This window comes from Suricata suricatta, chromosome 9 (assembly GCF_006229205.1).
Source record: "Suricata suricatta isolate VVHF042 chromosome 9, meerkat_22Aug2017_6uvM2_HiC, whole genome shotgun sequence".
In the NCBI taxonomy this organism is placed as follows: domain Eukaryota; kingdom Metazoa; phylum Chordata; class Mammalia; order Carnivora; family Herpestidae; genus Suricata; species Suricata suricatta.
This window is the reverse complement of record NC_043708.1, coordinates 34,975,886-34,992,663: the sequence shown is the minus strand read 5'-3', so window position 1 is coordinate 34,992,663 and position 16,778 is coordinate 34,975,886. Positions and strand designations below refer to the sequence as shown.

Sequence of the window (16,778 nt, the reverse complement as noted above, 5' to 3'; positions counted from 1 at the left end):
CCTTCAGTCTCACTAGTCCCACTTTGCCACCCCCAGGTAGCAAAAGCACTCTAAGCTCACAAATGCAAGATGGACCCCCTTTATCTTCCCAATTATAGCCAACGTGTTTTCCTCTTGTACCACTCACACCATTGCACCTTCTTTCCTCCTGATCTCATGGTCTGAAAAATAATGCCGGACACTTAACTCGGGCAGCAATGAGAGGAAAGCCTCACACAATGCCTCACTCTTATCAAGGAGCCAGACCGGCTGCCCACATTCCCTCATGGAGCTACATGTAAGCCCCAGAACATGGCGGCTCGGGTCCCTGATTGTTGCCCCGCCTCTCAATGGCCCCCTTTGGAGACAGAGAAATGGGAGTGGACCATGGTGAGAAGCTGAAGGCTTCTAAGGTACTGTCCGCTGTCCACAGTGAGTCCCTGGAATCGGCACCTTCACCTCAGTGCTCATCCCTGTGGATGCAGCAGGGCCAAGCCACCGGCAACCTCCATAACTGAACTCACTGCTTAACATATTCTGACACCTTTAAATATAATCTGATAGAGGGAGAAAATCCTGTGGTGTGTCTCTCTTGTTTGCATTGCTCATGCTCCCTACTTTAGCCGCACAAAGGTGTGGGTTGGCTCCATGGACCCACTCAGGAACCCATCACAGGGCTTGTCACACACTCCACTGGCAGACATTCAGGGTGGCCTTTCTGACCACTGCCTTTTTCCATACGTGCACCTTGACTTCCGCCCCCACTGCTGTGTGCTTTGCTCACTGAGGTTGTGGCCCTTGCCTAGAACACATCCCTTTCCCCACCACCTTCACAGATCTGTCCTCCCCTCCCTCCTTCAGGCCACAGAGGTCTCCCACTCTGCTCAAACCAGAAGTTTTTGGTGTGTGCGGTAGGGCTGGTCATATGTCCTAAATCCCTCAGGCAGGAAACAACCTTTCCTGCTGTAAACCTCACCCCCCACAACCCCCGACCCCTGCCCAGCATGCAGCTTCAGGCCTTTTACACTCGGCAAGGCGTCACTGTAAGCTAAAATCAGATTGCAAATGGAAAATGCCTCTGACTTTGCCTCCTTTCCTTCCAGGTCACTGCTGGACTGCCTCTTCCCAAGGCTTACATAGAAGAGGTAACTTCAGCCATTTCTAACCACTGGTCCTAGAGACCACCACGCCCCGAATCAGCGTTTCTCAGCCCAGCCAGTTTGGAAATGAGGGGTGGTGGGTATGGCTCTTGGGGGCAGGTGCACTAAAAGGCCTGCTTTGTGCTGAAGACTCTTACTGAGTAAAGCAGGGAAGAAGTGCTTCATAAGCCACCCCCTCAGCAGCTGCTAGTGAGGCCAGGGGTTCTCCATCAGGAGCAGTTTTGCCCCCGGGGGACATTTGGCAATACCTAGAGACCTATTTTCGACTGTTTCAACATTAGGTAGAACGTGAGTAAAGGCCAAAGATGCTGCCGAACAGCGAGCAGCGCACAGGTCAGCCCCCACGGCAGAGAGGCACTTGGCGCCAATGTCAGGGGTGCTGAGGTGGAGAAACGCTGCCCTGTAGACTACGACGTTTCCTTCCACGGCCTTCCCGCATCGGCTGCTTACTTCCAAATGCCATCTGAGTCTGGAGCAAGTAGGGACTTTTTGTGAAATGCAGACTTAAGTCCATCTTAAAGGGCCACTATGCAGTCAGGATCCTGGTTATTTTTCTAGGTAAAGTTTCCCTGAGCTGATTCGGTTTATAGCTGTCAAGGAGGAGCTCAAAGAAGAACCATGAACCTTTTCCTCTTTATACCATTTACTACCAAAATCCCTGGAGGCTGTTTGGGGTACTTCTGTGAGAGACAGACGGGAAGGTCAGCTGCTGCCACTGGGAGTTCAGTTCTTCTGCCTTTTTTAGAGGCTTTCAAGTCATCAAGCAATCGAGTGCCACTGTTCAAGCCCTAAATGAAGTATTTCAGAAGCAGCTAGAAAAGAATTGTTGGTTTCTTGAGTCTGCCTGTCTTCTGAGTTATGATTTGCCTTTTATGGTCATTTGTCTGATTCATGCGTAGGAGGGGAATTCACAGTTCTGGCCCTCCTGCCCCCCCACAGCCTTTCCTGTGTCTAATTAGAGTGACTGCCCTCACTGGCCCAGCTGGTGTCTTCATTTACGAAATTCTACTTTTTAAAAACTGTTCTCAATCGGTCTTACATATTAATTGGTTTTCATGTGACTAGCAGTAAAGAATTAGCAGTGCTCTTTAGAATGTCAACTAAATCCTAATTTTAGTTTTCAACTATTAAAGGGGAAAAAGCATAAGTCATGTTTATTACCTTAATTGTTTTCTATCTTTATCTTACCCCCTTTTTCTGCTCCTTTATTGAATCCACAAACCAAAGGCTGTTTCTGCTGGGTTTTGCTCATGATCTAGTATATTTATTTTTATATAGGACTATTATATTTTTTTATGGTTTTTAATTTATTTTTGAGAGACACACAGAGACAGCGTGAGCAGGGAAGGGTCAGACAGAGGGAGATACAGAATCTGAAGTAGGCTCCAGGCTCTGAGCTAGCTGTCAGCACAGAGCCTGACGTGGGGGGCTCGAACCCACAAACTGTGAGATCATGACCTGAGCCAAAGCTGGACTCTTAACCGACTAAGCCACCCAGGTGCCCCAAGGACTATTATATTTTTATCTTGAAAATATTTAATGTATTTTTAAGCTGAGAAGGGTAGCATCCTTTTTGTAAAAGAAAGTTAAAGGATATAGTTTGAGTCCCCTCAACAGTTTGCTATATATTTCTCAACATTTAAGACTTTTCATGAATATATACGTGTATTTTTGCATTTGTTCAAAAATGGAAGTAATGAAGCTATCCATAGTTTTGTAACTTTGGTACACTTTAGTCCATCTTTGATAGTTTCCATGTTAATATGGATTATCTCACTCTTTCTGGCATCTGCATGTACATATTTATAGAGGTATACGTCATAATTCACTGGTGCAGTCCCCCATCGAAGGAGGCTTATGTTTGCACATTTCCAAGGCTGCAAACAGAGCCACCATTAACATTTAACACATTTAAAGGTATGTTTTCTTAATTATTTTCCTTTAAGCATCACAGTATTTGGTTCCCAAAGATGGCATTCATCTTGTATTTTTTTTTTTTTTTGTCCCAAGTGAAGGTACATGGCTGAGCTCATTAGAACCTTTAAAAGCATCACTGATCACTTGGTGTTTTCTGATGGCTTGTACGGCAGCTTGTAATGAACACCAGGCACTGTGCTAGGCTCTGTCTTCTGTGCAAGACACTGAGTAGAGTTTGTACCATTGGACTCTAATATACATAACATCTATAAACATGAGGTTGTAAATATAATTTACTTAAGAGCAACTAATTCCCTGCAAACAGCAAATGTGCTGTTAAGATGTGCTGTGATGACAGCAGCTCTGTGTTTTCTAGACCTCCATGACCGTAGGCCACTCCCCGGGTTATGGCTCCTTAGCGCCCCCTCGTCATGGTGTGTGAAATGCACCACAGATCTGCTGTTGGCTTGTTCCAACAGTGAGCGGCTGGGTGCTGGTTTAAGGAGGCAGGTTCCCTTTGAAGAAGAACCAGTAGCTGACCTCATGGACCTCTCCCTGTTGTTTTTACAGAACCTGGAGCTGGTTGAAAAAGGCTTCAGTAACTTAAAGAAACAAATTGAAAATGCCAGAATGTTTGGAGTTCCAGTGGTGGTAGCTGTGAATGCATTCAAGTGAGTACAAAGAGTAGGAGTCAAGGGGGGCCATGGAAAATGGTCAGAAAACTTCTCCTGGAGCTAACTATAGCACTGCGTTTAGCTTTGTTTTGTTCTCCAGTTCCCAGTGCTGGCTATTAAGCCCGTGCTCTAGCAGCCATTATGGAGGGTCTGTGGTGTGAGCCACACACACACTCGTCACTTCTCCCACTGAGGGTCCAGGGTCAGATTTGGCTCCCATGGGTCCCCTCCACTGGGTGAAGTGGGTAACACACAGGCCTGAAGTTAAATGTTCTTTTTGCTCTCCGGAGGCCTTTTGTGGCAATAGAAGGTCATAGCCCTACAGAGTTCCATTATTTCAGTCGTTCTCGTGGGATGTTCTGACAAAGAGTCGAACGTACCGAGCTAGAAGTGTCCGTGCAGGAGAGAACTTGTGTAGGCCGTGTAGGTACTGTAGTGCTAGCTTTGGTCTTGTTATAATGGCCTAACTACAGCGGAGTGGGAGGCAGTGTTTTAACAAAGCTAGTATTTATTGATCCCTGTGATGTGCCTGGAACGCTCTAAGTATTTTGCATGTGTTTGTCAACTAAGCCAGATGACATTCCAATGAAATAAGTGCCACGATTATGCCCATTTTACCACGTAGAAACCAGAACACACAAGGATTAAATAACCAGCCAAGGGTCCACCCAGATGGTAAGTTAGGGAGCCAGGATTCAAACCCAGTCAGTATTGCTTGATCAGTTTCCATTTTATCAGTGAGTAACTCAAAAGAGTTTGTCCTCTAGCTGTCATCAATGCTTTAACATGAAGCACCGCCTTTACAGGACTGATACGGAGGCTGAGCTGGACCTCATCGGCCGCCTTGCCAGAGAACATGGGGCTTTCGATGCTGTGAAATGCACTCACTGGGCAGAAGGGGGCAAGGGCGCCGTCGCCCTAGCTCAGGCTGTCCAGAGAGCAGCTCAGGCACCCAGCAGCTTCCAGCTCCTCTATGACCTCAAGGTAGGTTACTTGCTGTAAGACACACACACACACAAAAAGCACAATGAGGTTTCTGGAGGGCTGTCTCTGTAGAGCCCGTGTTTAGCATCTTCAGCCTTGTGAGACTGATTCCCATGTAGGTGAGTTACACAACCACAGCCTGGGCTCTCAACCCTACACAGCTTTCTTAGCCAATGCATGTGCCTGCTTATTTACAGAGTAGCAGGTCCAGGCAAGAACCCTCCGGGAGGTTGGCTCCTGGCCTAAATTTTGAAAAGGCTCATGGTACCTTCTCTTTGCTGGCAAGAGAAAGGGTTAAATGTAGAACCAGTACTGTAATTCACTATAGCCTTTATCCCAAGGCACCAGCCATGCTGTGGCAAATCTGCAAGGGGCCACATCAAATTCAGAAAAGCTTTCTGACTGCTTCCCAGTGACAGGGGAAAGCAGTGTGCTCCCAAGCTCTCTTCCTGGTTCGGGGCTGCCTCATGGGCAGAGAGGAGAGGTTCTCCAGTGCAAAGGCGAGGCACCCCTGCCGGCTTTGGCATCCTTTTCATCGCCGAGTAACTGTTATTAAGAGGCACTGCTTATTCTGTGATGTGATAAAGTTAGTTCCTAGAAACATTGTTCTTATAGTAGGGTTGTACTTTGTGTTCAGTTTTCTGTCCGTGTATTTCAGGATGTGATTAGACATTAAGCAGTATGCCCACAACTGGAACCTTTGGGAGAAACATGGGATGGATGTGGTAGTTACTTCTGCTTGTATTTTCCAGGCTAGTTCTTGGCTTGGTTTTTATTTATTATTATTATTTTTTAATGTTTTATTTACTTTTGAGGGACAGAAACGGCGTGAGCAGGGGACGGTCAGAGAGAGAGGGAGACACAGAATCCGAAGACAGGCTCCAGGCTCTGGGCTAGCTGTCAGCCCAGAGCCCAGTGCGGGGCTTGAACCCTTGAACTGTGAGATCATGACCTGAGTCAAAGTCGGATGCTTAACTGACTGAGCCACCCAGCCGCCCCTTGGTGTGGGATTTAAAAGATAATCATAGACTTAAGAAAATAGCCATAAAAAGGTAGAGGGAAGAAACTCCAGTGTTCTTGAATTTTTAGCATTCTCTTGTTTCTGTTTGCCCTTTGCAGAGAAAATACATTGACATTTCATTGACATTGTCCTATTGACATTGACATTTTCCCGTTAGACTTTAGTTTCTAGACTGGTTTGAAAATCTGTTCAACCAATCATATTTTCAGGAAATGCCATAAACACAAATCTGTACGCACATGCGAAGACAGGACTTACAGGGACTCTCTCTAAGCCCCGCCCTCAATACCTGAGTGAGGAGCCCCCATCCTTGGACCAGCAAGAGCCCCGGAAGACGTGGAGTAATGAAGACTTTGTCACTCATTCCTACTTGGAATTTTCTCTGTTCTGATAAACAGGAGGCTGCCACTTTTTGTCTTAGTTAGCATCTGTTGGTTTTCAGTCACCCCTCAATGACAGTACTTCTGCAGCAGAAGCTCCGAATGTGCCTTGGCATTTATAAAGCTCCAGTGATAAGCTGCAGAGGAAAGTAGTCTCTGTCACATCTTTATACAACCGTGATTGAACAGTCCCTTTATTTTTGTCCATTATATAAAGCCTCTCCTTAAATTATCACTGTGTAGCTCAAAAGGGAATTTTTATCTTCTTAGATTGTTGCTCCTTTCAGAAAACAACATTCGCCCAATGTGTGTTCTTAGCCTTAGTTGCTAGGGAGCATAGAGTCAGGTATGTTGTCTAATTTTAGTACTTTGCTCATCCAAGGAGCTTTCCTTCCCGTTTCCTTTAGGCAGTCTCTCCTTCTGCTGTTTGCTCTGCATCCTCGGTCCCCAGCAGCACAGCCCCGTGGGGGCACAGGGGAGGCTCTCAGTGGGTGACTGACCTCTGGCCTCCTTGCCTGGCCCTGTTCACTTCAGGTGCCACAGAAGGCATGGCCTTTGCAGCACACGGTGCATGTCGTCGTGCAAGTCACTGGGGTGTTTTTTTAATATGTAGGTGACTTTCTTTTTATGGTTATTTCCAAGCAACAGTGATTTGCAAACACTGTCTTATGTTAAAAATAGCATCTGCCTCTCATATAACAAACTGGGAGTTAGTTGTTGAATGGATCCTGGTTGTCTTTCGTCAGGAGTATCCCAGGTCTGGTTCAACAGGAGTCTCATCTCCAGTATTAGAATGCTACTTTGTATTTATGAAGAACGAATGAATTATTCTTAGGTAGTCAGCAATATTGTTTATGACGTACCTAGGGTGGTCCTGAATACACATGCATGCGCACACATACACACACACAGTAACTTTACCTCTGTGGGACATTTTCCACTTATAAAATCTGGAGCTTGGTCTTAAAAGAAAATATTTCTAACCCACATGCACCCCAAACTATTTGTGTATCTGTACGCATATGTAAAATCATCTTCTCGCCCTTTCGGGAACTCAGACCCGGAATGTGGCCCTGCCCCAGTGCGGCAGCATCGTGCGTGTCCAGTCATGACATCCCTCTCTCTTTCCTGTGGATTAGCTTCCAGTTGAGGATAAAATCAGGATCATTGCGCAGAAGATCTATGGGGCCGATGACATTGAACTTCTCCCTGAAGCTCAACACAAAGCTGAAGTTTACACAAAACAGGTATGTGTTTGATTACTTGGTTCTTTCGGCTCTTTACAGAGCAGCCCAGGTGTCAGAGCCCCTGAATTCTCCCTGCCCTGCCAGGCGCCCTCTGCCTCACTTCTCGGGGTGACAGTCTTCTCCCCTCTGGATACTGAGTTTGGATTAGGTGGTCCAGTCCTTTATCTCCCTAGAAGTGGGATATGAGTGTGTAGAAAAGCCATGGAGAAATAGGAAGCGTCTTCCTCATACGGAGACTGCCTTTAGTTGTGTCCTCACGTGTGCTCCAAACTATCACTTTTCGTCGGTTATATAGATGAAAACAAAATTCTCACTTTTGGAATATGGTTGTGGGTACTCACCTCCCTCACCCAACAGTGATTCTTTTTTTTGGAGCGGGGAGTGGGATCTAGAATGTTAAGCTCGAGGTCATTGAGGTAGAGGTGGATGTAAGGGAATTAGATATTTTATTGTTTTTTAATGTTTATTTGTGAGAAAGGGTGAGAGAGAGACAGAGTGCAAGCAGGGGAGGGGCAGAAAGAGAAGGAGACAGAATTTGAGGCAGGCTTCAGGCTCTGAGCTGTGAGCACAGAGCCCCACATGGGGCTTGAACTCATGAACCACGCTAATGTGGCCTGAGCTGAAGTCAGACACTTAACTGACTGAGCCACTCAGGCGCCCCGGCAATTAGATGTTCTAAATAAATCAAAGAATCTGTATCATGGCAATGCCCAGATGCGCTTTGTTGTCAGCCTTTCATTTGTCTTTCTTTGTTCCTTTCTCTCCCCAGGGCTTTGGGAACCTGCCCATCTGCATGGCCAAGACACACCTGTCCTTGTCCCACAACCCAGAGCAGAAGGGTGTGCCCACAGGCTTTGTCCTGCCCATCCGTGACATCCGTGCCAGCGTCGGGGCCGGTTTCCTGTACCCCTTGGTGGGGACGGTGAGTGGGTGCTGCAGGCAGGGTGGGGGTTGTCTGGGCTTTTCGTCTGAAATTGATCCCTGAAGCCGTCCAGTGAGTGGCAGCTGAGCAGAGTTCATGGCTGAGGAGCAGTCCGGAGTCGGGCCTGTTAGGATTAATCCTGCTGTGGATCATCCTGGTGTTCGTTCAAGGATGAAGCCACAACTACTTATGATGAGCAACAATTCCGTTTCCCAGGGGCAGCATGACCTTGACCGGATCCAGGACAGGCCTTGTCAATAGTCTGTGATAGTGCTAATGTATAATCACAGCTGACACTCATGGGGTGCCTTTCACAGATGAACTCAGTCCTGCCAACAGTCCTTGGGGGTAGGGACAGAGGCTCCCGTGTTCCCTGGTCTTCTTGACAGGCTTGCCGCTTATGCCTGAAACTCAGGGAATTGGTTGTTACTGAGTAAAGAATCTCCCCGTTAAAATGTGGATGAACCCTTTAGAGGTGGAAAATGAGGTTGCTTATTTCCACTTGGAGATGCATCATCAAATGCTTCCTTATCTTAGGACTTTATGCATATTAAAGGGGGAGCTTTGCTGACAGGGAGGGAGAGGGGTGCTTAAGGACACACCCCCAGTTTGCACTGAACTTCCCAGGTTAACGCCGATCCTGTGCTTAGGTTTCTGCCTTTGACCTGCCCAGTGTCCTCCACCTGCAGCTTGTCCTTACCTGCAGTACAGGATTGAAATGGTAAACTGAGCCAATTCCCAAAGGAGAAGAAACCAACAGATCTCCTACTGGAGCTGCGTTACGCTTTCAGGATAGAAGGAAAGTGGTAGGAGGTGGCATTATGAGTCTGAAGTATATAACATTAAAGCCACATCCAGTTTTCAATGCTGGTTTTGGCCTTGGGTGACTTATTAAAGAGGTGTGCCCTGCTCCACTCAGCCCTCAGCATGGGGCAAACTGGCGCCCCTTCAGCCACTGCAGAGAGCAGGTGGTTGAACTTCTTCATGAAATTCTTCGGTCCTTAGGATTTATAGGAATCACCTTTCCATAGGAATGTTCAGCCATTGGCCCAGCATCTTGACTGTCCTAGAAACGGGTGTTATTCTCTGTGGAGACACTGTCAGCAGCACCGGCTGCATTCATGGCGCATTCACTTTTGATGTGGGTGCAGGAGGGTGGCTGTAGAAGGGAGGGCAAAACAGACAGGCCCTGCCTAAGTTTGCCAGTAGCATGTCTACATCAATGGGCACATGCCCATCGTCTTCAGTGCCACATCCAGGCTTCCCTGCTGGGTCTGAGGACCAATCCCTTCCTTCCTCCTTCTTGTCCACATACCCAACAGTTGCTTACAGAGTTCAAGAATAGAGACCGATATCAGAGCCCTATAGAATGTTCTGGGAAGTTATAGTTAAGTGTGGAAGTTTAGCTTAAACTCTTCCTGTCTAGATCTGATTTGGAACTTGTATGTATTCATCATACAAGCTACTGTTACAGGCGAAAGTGTACAGTTTTTACTTATATGCCTTAAGGATTTGCAGCGAGATAGAGAGTTGTCAAAGCCAGGCCTTTAGAAAAGAAGCAAATACAAATACAATCCACAGGCATTACGAGCTCAGTTTTAGAAGGCCCAACTGGACCCCTAAGAATAATGATTGTAAAACTATCTAGATTGTGTACAGAAATGTCTTGGCCCAAGTTAGAGGATACTAATTCCTAATGTGCTGCTGAGGCAAAATAATATGGGCATCAACACAAGACGTACTAAAACAGAACAAAATTAAAAAGCAGATAAACCCTGCGCCTCCCTTTGGCCTTGTGAGGGCTGAGGAGGAGGGGAGGTGACTCTTCAGCCCGCCTTCCACCTGCCTTAGAGAGTGAAGGTGGAAGGTCCCTCCTCGCTGCTTCTTATCATGGTGGTCAGTGTGGAGGATGGTAGTGAAGCCCGGCGTTGGCTTGCCGAAGGCGCAGCGGTCTCTCTGTGAGGCCACAGCAGGACCAGTGAGTTGATGGGGAACAAGAAGAGTGCCCCCTTTATTGACAGCTGTAAAATAATATTCTATCTCCGTGCCTTGGGCTTTTTATATGAAGGGAAGGTGGAAACGAAGACCACTTTATTTTTAATGCTGTTTCATATCTCCTAGATGAGCACAATGCCCGGACTCCCCACCCGGCCCTGTTTCTATGATATTGATTTGGACCCTGAAACCGAACAGGTGAATGGGTTGTTCTAAACAGGTAAGTTGTTACTGGTGAGAGTTTTGCTTTTTTCCCTTTCGAGGCATATTTGTGAATTATGGGACTCCAGCTAATGCTCTGAAAATGGAAATTGTAATGCTTTCAAAACTTCTGTCTCCAAACATCACTGAAGGAGAGTTGGTAGTGACCAATGAAGGAAATATCCCAACGCATTTTTGGAAGAGGAGCATGGCTTGTCAAGGGGCAGTGTAGGGAGAAAGTCACCGTCCCGTGAACTCTGGAGGGACCGGTGCAGAGCCTGGGTTCCGAGTCGTTGGCATTCTGGAGGACAGGTGCCGCTGGGGGTCTTATACTCTGAGTAGATGGTGGGCAGGAGTTGAGTAAATTCCCAGAACATAGAAAAGAGGGGGAAACAGTCCAGGATTTCCTGGGGTCTTACGTAAAAGGCCCCCAAATCCTCATCATGATGAATGAGCCCTCCCTAGACACATCTAGTTGAAATTTCAAAAACATCAAAGATATAAGCCTAAAAGTCCTTCTCCAGGAAAGAAGAAATGGTGTGTCTATGAAAAAATAGGAATTAGACTAAACACTTATCTTCTTATCAGCAGTAAGGGGCTTTTTGACAATGGAGGAATACCCTCCAAGTTCACCGGGAAAGCTGACTTCCCACCTGCACTTCACACCCCACTAAATCTGTCCTGATGTTTTCAGACACGCGCAGGTTTGCCACCCCACCTCCCTTCCTAGGAAGGTATTTAGCAGTGTATTCCAGTAAAATGGGGAATAAACCAAAAAAAAGGGAGACCTGGTTTTCAGGAAACCAAGTCCCAATCTGGGCAGTTCTGAAGGGGAATCCTGACAGCTGCAAGTGACCTTAGAGTTACAAGTCTAGGAACTGAGGAACAATAACTAGAAGGAGCCAGAGATGACAAGGGTGTCAGAGGGTAATAATGCAGAACGAAAGCTCTCACCTTGTTTAAGAGAGTCAAGGTCTGGGTGATGGCAAAGTGTAGTCCTCCTCACCAGCCTCAAGGATGGGTGCTCCTGCAGAGGGAGAGGAGACGGTGTGCTCCATGCCTGGGGAACTTGCATGACACTGGAAATGTCCCCCTGGCTCACGCCTGGCGTGGCCCTGAACAGTGTCCACATAGCCATAGTGGAAGTGTGCCGCACGTTGTGTTCAGGTCTGTGGGCAAACCTTACTCTACTGGAGTCGGGTGTGGACAGGAGTTAATATTAACAACTTTGGCAGCTTGAGAGGAGAATGCTGGGGGGTGGGGGTCGGTGCAGTTCAGCTCGTAGAGGAACGTTTACTTCTCGTGTCCTTTCTCTTCTAGATTGCTCCTCTTCGAGAAGCCGCTTTGAATGTCTGGCAAGTGTCTATTCAGGCCGACTGTTGGTTAGGAAGTGGGGGGAAGGCGGCGGGGAGTCAGCCCCTGCCCTGAAGATCTTCTGAAAGAAAGAGCAGAAGTTTCCCCAGGAGCCTTTCCTCAGTCTTAATTCCCACCATCATGTATAAATTAACATAAATCATGCACAAGTCTACTTACTCGATTGAAGTTCCATAGAATAAAAGGAAATGATTTTGCGATCTGGATGTTTAAATATGAGTTGTAGCCTCGCAGGCTGTGCTGCAGTTTCTCTGCCGTCCTGGGTGAGCCCCTTTGCCAGTAGGCATCCTGCCACTGAAGAAGCAAGTTGCAAGATGTTCCTTATTGACACTGTTGTGTTCCAAGGGGTAAATGGCGCATGCTTGCAGATTTCTGGGGGGACACAATCGTGACACCTCCTGAGATGGTGGAGAGGGAAGTAGGGTATAGAGAATGTGCCTTTTTAATCACATGCCTTCCTATATTGTTCCTAGAAAACAAACAGACCTGAAAAAGTAGTGCTTATACCAGGTTTTTGTCCTGAACTTCCGTGGGGATCCCATTTCTGGCACAGCTTTAGCACCGTTTATTTTTAAATCCTCATAAAGAAGGATGGTCATGAAGCACTGACTATGGGTCCATCCTGTCTGCTCTGTTGCTTCTGCAAATGTTTATTGAGCTTGTACTGCGTCCTGGGTTCTACCCCTCCCTCCGGAATGTTGTTTTCTCTCCTCTTCTTGCTTATCTTTGGTCTCTGTTCTTCCTCTCCCAATTTTCCCCTCCCTCTTCTCCCTTATCTTCCAGCATTGGATTCTTCCAGAAGATGTTGCGTCACCATTGATGCCAGTGGAAACACTGCTGGCATTGGCGGAGCAGTATTGTTCCTGGTGTTGTTGGTTTTCCTACATTTAATTCCCTAGGTTCACGTCAGCGTTGTAATACAGTCAGTTCTGCCATCCCAAGAATTGACGGTGGTGCTTCAGGGGCTTATGGTAAAGGATCGTAAGCGCAGAGTGCCAGCCCCACTGCATTTTGTACAGTGCCTGGCACATTGTACACAGTGACGTTGTCAGTTCCTCTTCCAAAGCGTCATTCAGGCCCTGTCTGCACAGAGTTCACTGTTTTTGAGTGTTGTTTTTTTTTTAATGTCCTGTGAGACCTCATCTGGAATGGGACTTGCAGGGACTTCATTTTGTAAATAAGGGAAGAAAGCAGGCTATTGTTAGACATGGTGACTCAAAAGATCGTCTTAAAAGATTGAGGCTTCCTCATATCACCAAAAGCCAGATGGGTTTATATCCTTAATATTGGTAAGAACAGTGAACACGATTGGTGGGAGAGGGTGAGTGGAGGTGGATAAGCCAGAGATGGTAAACAAACCCCTAATATAATGAGTCCAAATTGTTCTTACCAGGTGTTGCTTAGAATGAATGAACTGTCACTAATGCAATGCAAGAATTTTCCTAAGGGAGACTAAAATACATCTTCAGTAAAAATTCAAATAGTACAGCTTGCTTTTTCTGCCTGGTAATGTATCTTGGAGATCTTATTATGTCAGCAGTTTGAGATCCACCTTGTTTTTTACGGCTGTGTACTATTTCAGTGGTCCTCTATTGTTGGACACTTACCATCGCTTCATGATTATTGCTGTTACAAATGAGAGAGCAGTGAATATGCAGTTTGCAGCGAAGCACACGTGTTGGGTAAATTGTTACCAATGGAATTGCTCAAAAGTGACCTCTAGCTTCAGAGTGGGACCTTTGGCTAGAAATGTGTAGAAAAAAATTTTAACAGAACATATTTGTAGATCAGGTTTATATCTCCATTTTACAGAAAGGCAGACTTCACAGTTGCACTACTCACTGCCTGCCAGATGGACTTGTTGAAGTTTTCTGACTCTTAGGCCTCTGCTCTTGACTATCATTGTGCCCATCAGAGCTGTTCCTGGAAGGCAGCCCCTGCCACGTGGTGCAAAAGTAGACTTCCCATTTGTGACAGGTGGAAAGCTGTGCCCGTTTCACTTCCCCCTTGAAGGAAGGGATGATGAAAGGTGGGAGAAGCAGAGGGAAGAAATAAAGAGGTCAGGAAGGCTGCTGAGCAACTATTAATAGCAAGGGGTTTTGTGCCATTGATTCTTCAATCTGTGGTTAAGAATGTGGTGACGAGGGGCACCTGGATGGCTCCGTTCGTGAAGCATGTGACTCTGGTCTCAGGGCCATGAGTTTGAGCCCGACATTGGGAGTAGAGATTACATAAATTTAAAAAAAAATTTTTTAAAGGATAAAGAGAATCAAGGATAAAAAAAAAAAAAACTGCAGGCTAATTGAAGACCTAAATTCAAGACCTACAGAAACGTTAGTGCTCAGGGTACATATTAGTATGTGTTGCCAAAGTCTGGTGTCTTTACCTTGGAGTGAGGAGCCCTTCCAGATTACTGGCATCCCTGTTCCCATTCTTAACCCTTCTCTGGGCCACTAAGGCTTTCCCTCCCCATATTTTGTTCCTGATGAACAGATTGGAGCTTCGCTATTCTGTACTTCAGAGACTGTTGCCATGCACTGAAGATGCACATCACACTCTTAGTTCAGGAGAGGCAGCATGTGAGTGCTGTCAAGTAAAATAGATTACGACAGAACTGCCATTGAGTTTGTGTTCACTGGTACAACCTGATGAGGCCCAGAAACGGATCAAAATATACCAGAGAACATGAGCCACAGGTTCATTTAATGGTGTACCGGGGAAGGGGCTAGTGGGCTGATTCCCAGAAGGTCTCTAAAATTTTTGTAATTACTGCTAAGGAGTTCTAAACCATTTTTGGTAGCTACAGGCCCAGGCCCTGGGTGGGTGAGGGCCATGATGGGAGAAATGGTATGATCAGTTGAGATCAGATAAAGATGAATTCAGATAAACATGCAAGCTATTCTATTGGCACGCCATGTCTGGTGATATTAACAAGATAAACTGTAGGTAGGATAATTTCTCATCAGATTGGAGAAATATATTTATAGCCTGTTTCTCATTATATAATGAAAAGCTACTAATGGAGTAGCAGACAACGATACGGGTAATAGCTTACCAACTGTCACGTAAGTGAGTTCAGGGATGACAGGTTTCTTTCATGCATGAGGTACTGGATACAGTTCTTAAAGCTCAGATATGGCATCAGTTTCTGGTCGTATCCTAAAGAAAAACCACAGTGCAGTATTTTATTTATAGTACTATATTCTGTGTGTCTGTGTGTGTGCGCACGCATGTGGAGGTTGGGGATGAGTTATTTGAAATATACCTTAAAGAAATCTTCCCTTCAAATACAAAACCAATTTACCTCAACCTCTTAGCAGTTCCCTTCCACTGGTCTTTTTTCTCCCCCCCAAGACAAGCAAGTAGAAGAAGATCCACAAGTCATTGAGATGGCCTTTATTGTTTTTAACCTGTCCCTTGTGTTATTTCCAATTCCTGCCTAATAAGGCAGCTGTCCTACCCTATCTTCAACTGGATCAGTTCATCTTATTTTTGCCTGAAATTGTTGTAAACGCCCATGTCTAGTAGATTTGGGAAAACTTGGATCTCCATGACTAATAGCACTTCAGTTTATGAGTGGCATGGATTTCTTCTGGCTTGTTTAAAGTTCAAAAGTGTCAGCAAGGTTAGCAACCCATCTGGGGATATAAATGGCATTTTCACAGGCTGGTGTTGGCTGTCTGCACAAGAATAAACTGAATTCTTAATTACCACTAAAGTAGATGCTTAAAGATTTTCCTGTGTTACAGCTCTTCTGTTCACTTTACCTGTGAATTTAAGACCCTGACAACTTAGATTCAGCTGTTGTGTCCTAATGGTTCTTTCTTAAGTCTCAGTGAGGGCTACAGAATCTCACAAAGGTAAAATATATTCCTGGAAAAACACCCAAAAGCAGATAACAGATTAATTTCCCTGAAGATCAGGGTCCTATCAAAGAATGAGGTAAGTACAATCGCTTTCCAGTAATTCTTTGCTCCCACTTAATAGGTTCTTCATGTGGATGGTGTCCATGGGAGGCCCCCGGAGGAGCCCAGAACTGCAACCCCGGGAGGACCTCCCTGCTGGAACTCCCAGGAATGCCCTGGTAGGTGCTGCTAATCCTGAAGCATGTCACCCAAGCCCTCACAGCAACACCTCTCATTGGTTAATGAAACCGATGCGCTAAGTGTACAAAGAAGTGCTTGCGGTGCGTTTCACTACGCTAGCAACTGGTTTAGATAAAGACCCAGAACATGTATGAAAGTACACAACGTTGTCATCCAGTCAGGGGGGAGGATAGATGTTGTCTGTGCCCTTTGATTGGGACTGGAATCCGGAGGAAAGCCATCTCCTGATCCCCACTCCCGCTTAACTGAGGGTTAAGATTAAGCAGACTTTGGAAACTTGGGTTCCTGTGCCCTTCTGACCTCCTCCGCACACAGATTGCATCTCTTCTACCTGCGCCCCTAGACTAGGGAGATTAGGGTCTATCTAGGTCTTGGGCCTCTGAGAGTCCGTTTGGCAATGAACCATAACACCATTACACCCAAAGCCACTCCTAGGAAAGTTGGTTTGGTTGTTTTTGGTTTGGTTTTGGGTGGTTTTTTTGTTTTGTTTTGGTTCGGTTTGGTTTTTGTTTGTTTCAATTCACATATGTAATTTTCTCTCCAAATGAGCTCTCACTCAGCAGTTTTGAATCCTTTCAAAACGTGATGCCTGCTTATTTGGTGTGTTGAGGGGGCTTCACTGGGAGTGTCAATAATTTGAAACCTGGTTTTGCTACTCTGCGTCTCAGGAACTGCGGGGCTCACTTTCCTTGTCCCCATCCCATCTGCCAGCTCTCCCTTCGGGGGTCCCCCGCCCCTGGCCGGACGTGGTCGCGCGGCGGGGGCCCGCGCGGGGGCTAGAAGCGCCCGGTGAGCTCCCACGCGGCGGGGGCAGTGCT

The 16,778-nt window shown here is 46.3% G+C and overlaps 2 protein-coding genes across 2 annotated transcripts in view; both read left to right on the top strand.

Moving 5' to 3' along the window:
* The window catches only part of MTHFD1 (methylenetetrahydrofolate dehydrogenase, cyclohydrolase and formyltetrahydrofolate synthetase 1), a 61,900-nt gene extending 49,846 nt beyond the window's left edge, over positions 1–12,054 (top strand). The window contains exons 22-28 of the mRNA XM_029951686.1: positions 1,083–1,124; positions 3,627–3,727; positions 4,537–4,714; positions 7,255–7,362; positions 8,132–8,284; positions 10,406–10,499; positions 11,801–12,054. Of these exons, the coding sequence (XP_029807546.1) occupies positions 1,083–1,124; positions 3,627–3,727; positions 4,537–4,714; positions 7,255–7,362; positions 8,132–8,284; positions 10,406–10,495 (672 nt within the window). The 3' untranslated portion in view covers positions 10,496–10,499; positions 11,801–12,054. The remainder of the gene's footprint in view (positions 1–1,082; positions 1,125–3,626; positions 3,728–4,536; positions 4,715–7,254; positions 7,363–8,131; positions 8,285–10,405; positions 10,500–11,800) is intronic.
* A 104-nt stretch (positions 12,055–12,158) lies between these two features.
* The window catches only part of AKAP5 (A-kinase anchoring protein 5), a 13,147-nt gene continuing 8,527 nt past the window's right edge, over positions 12,159–16,778 (top strand). The window contains exons 1-2 of the mRNA XM_029951696.1: positions 12,159–12,201; positions 15,842–15,938. The gene's annotated coding sequence lies outside the window, so the exon portion shown is untranslated. The remainder of the gene's footprint in view (positions 12,202–15,841; positions 15,939–16,778) is intronic.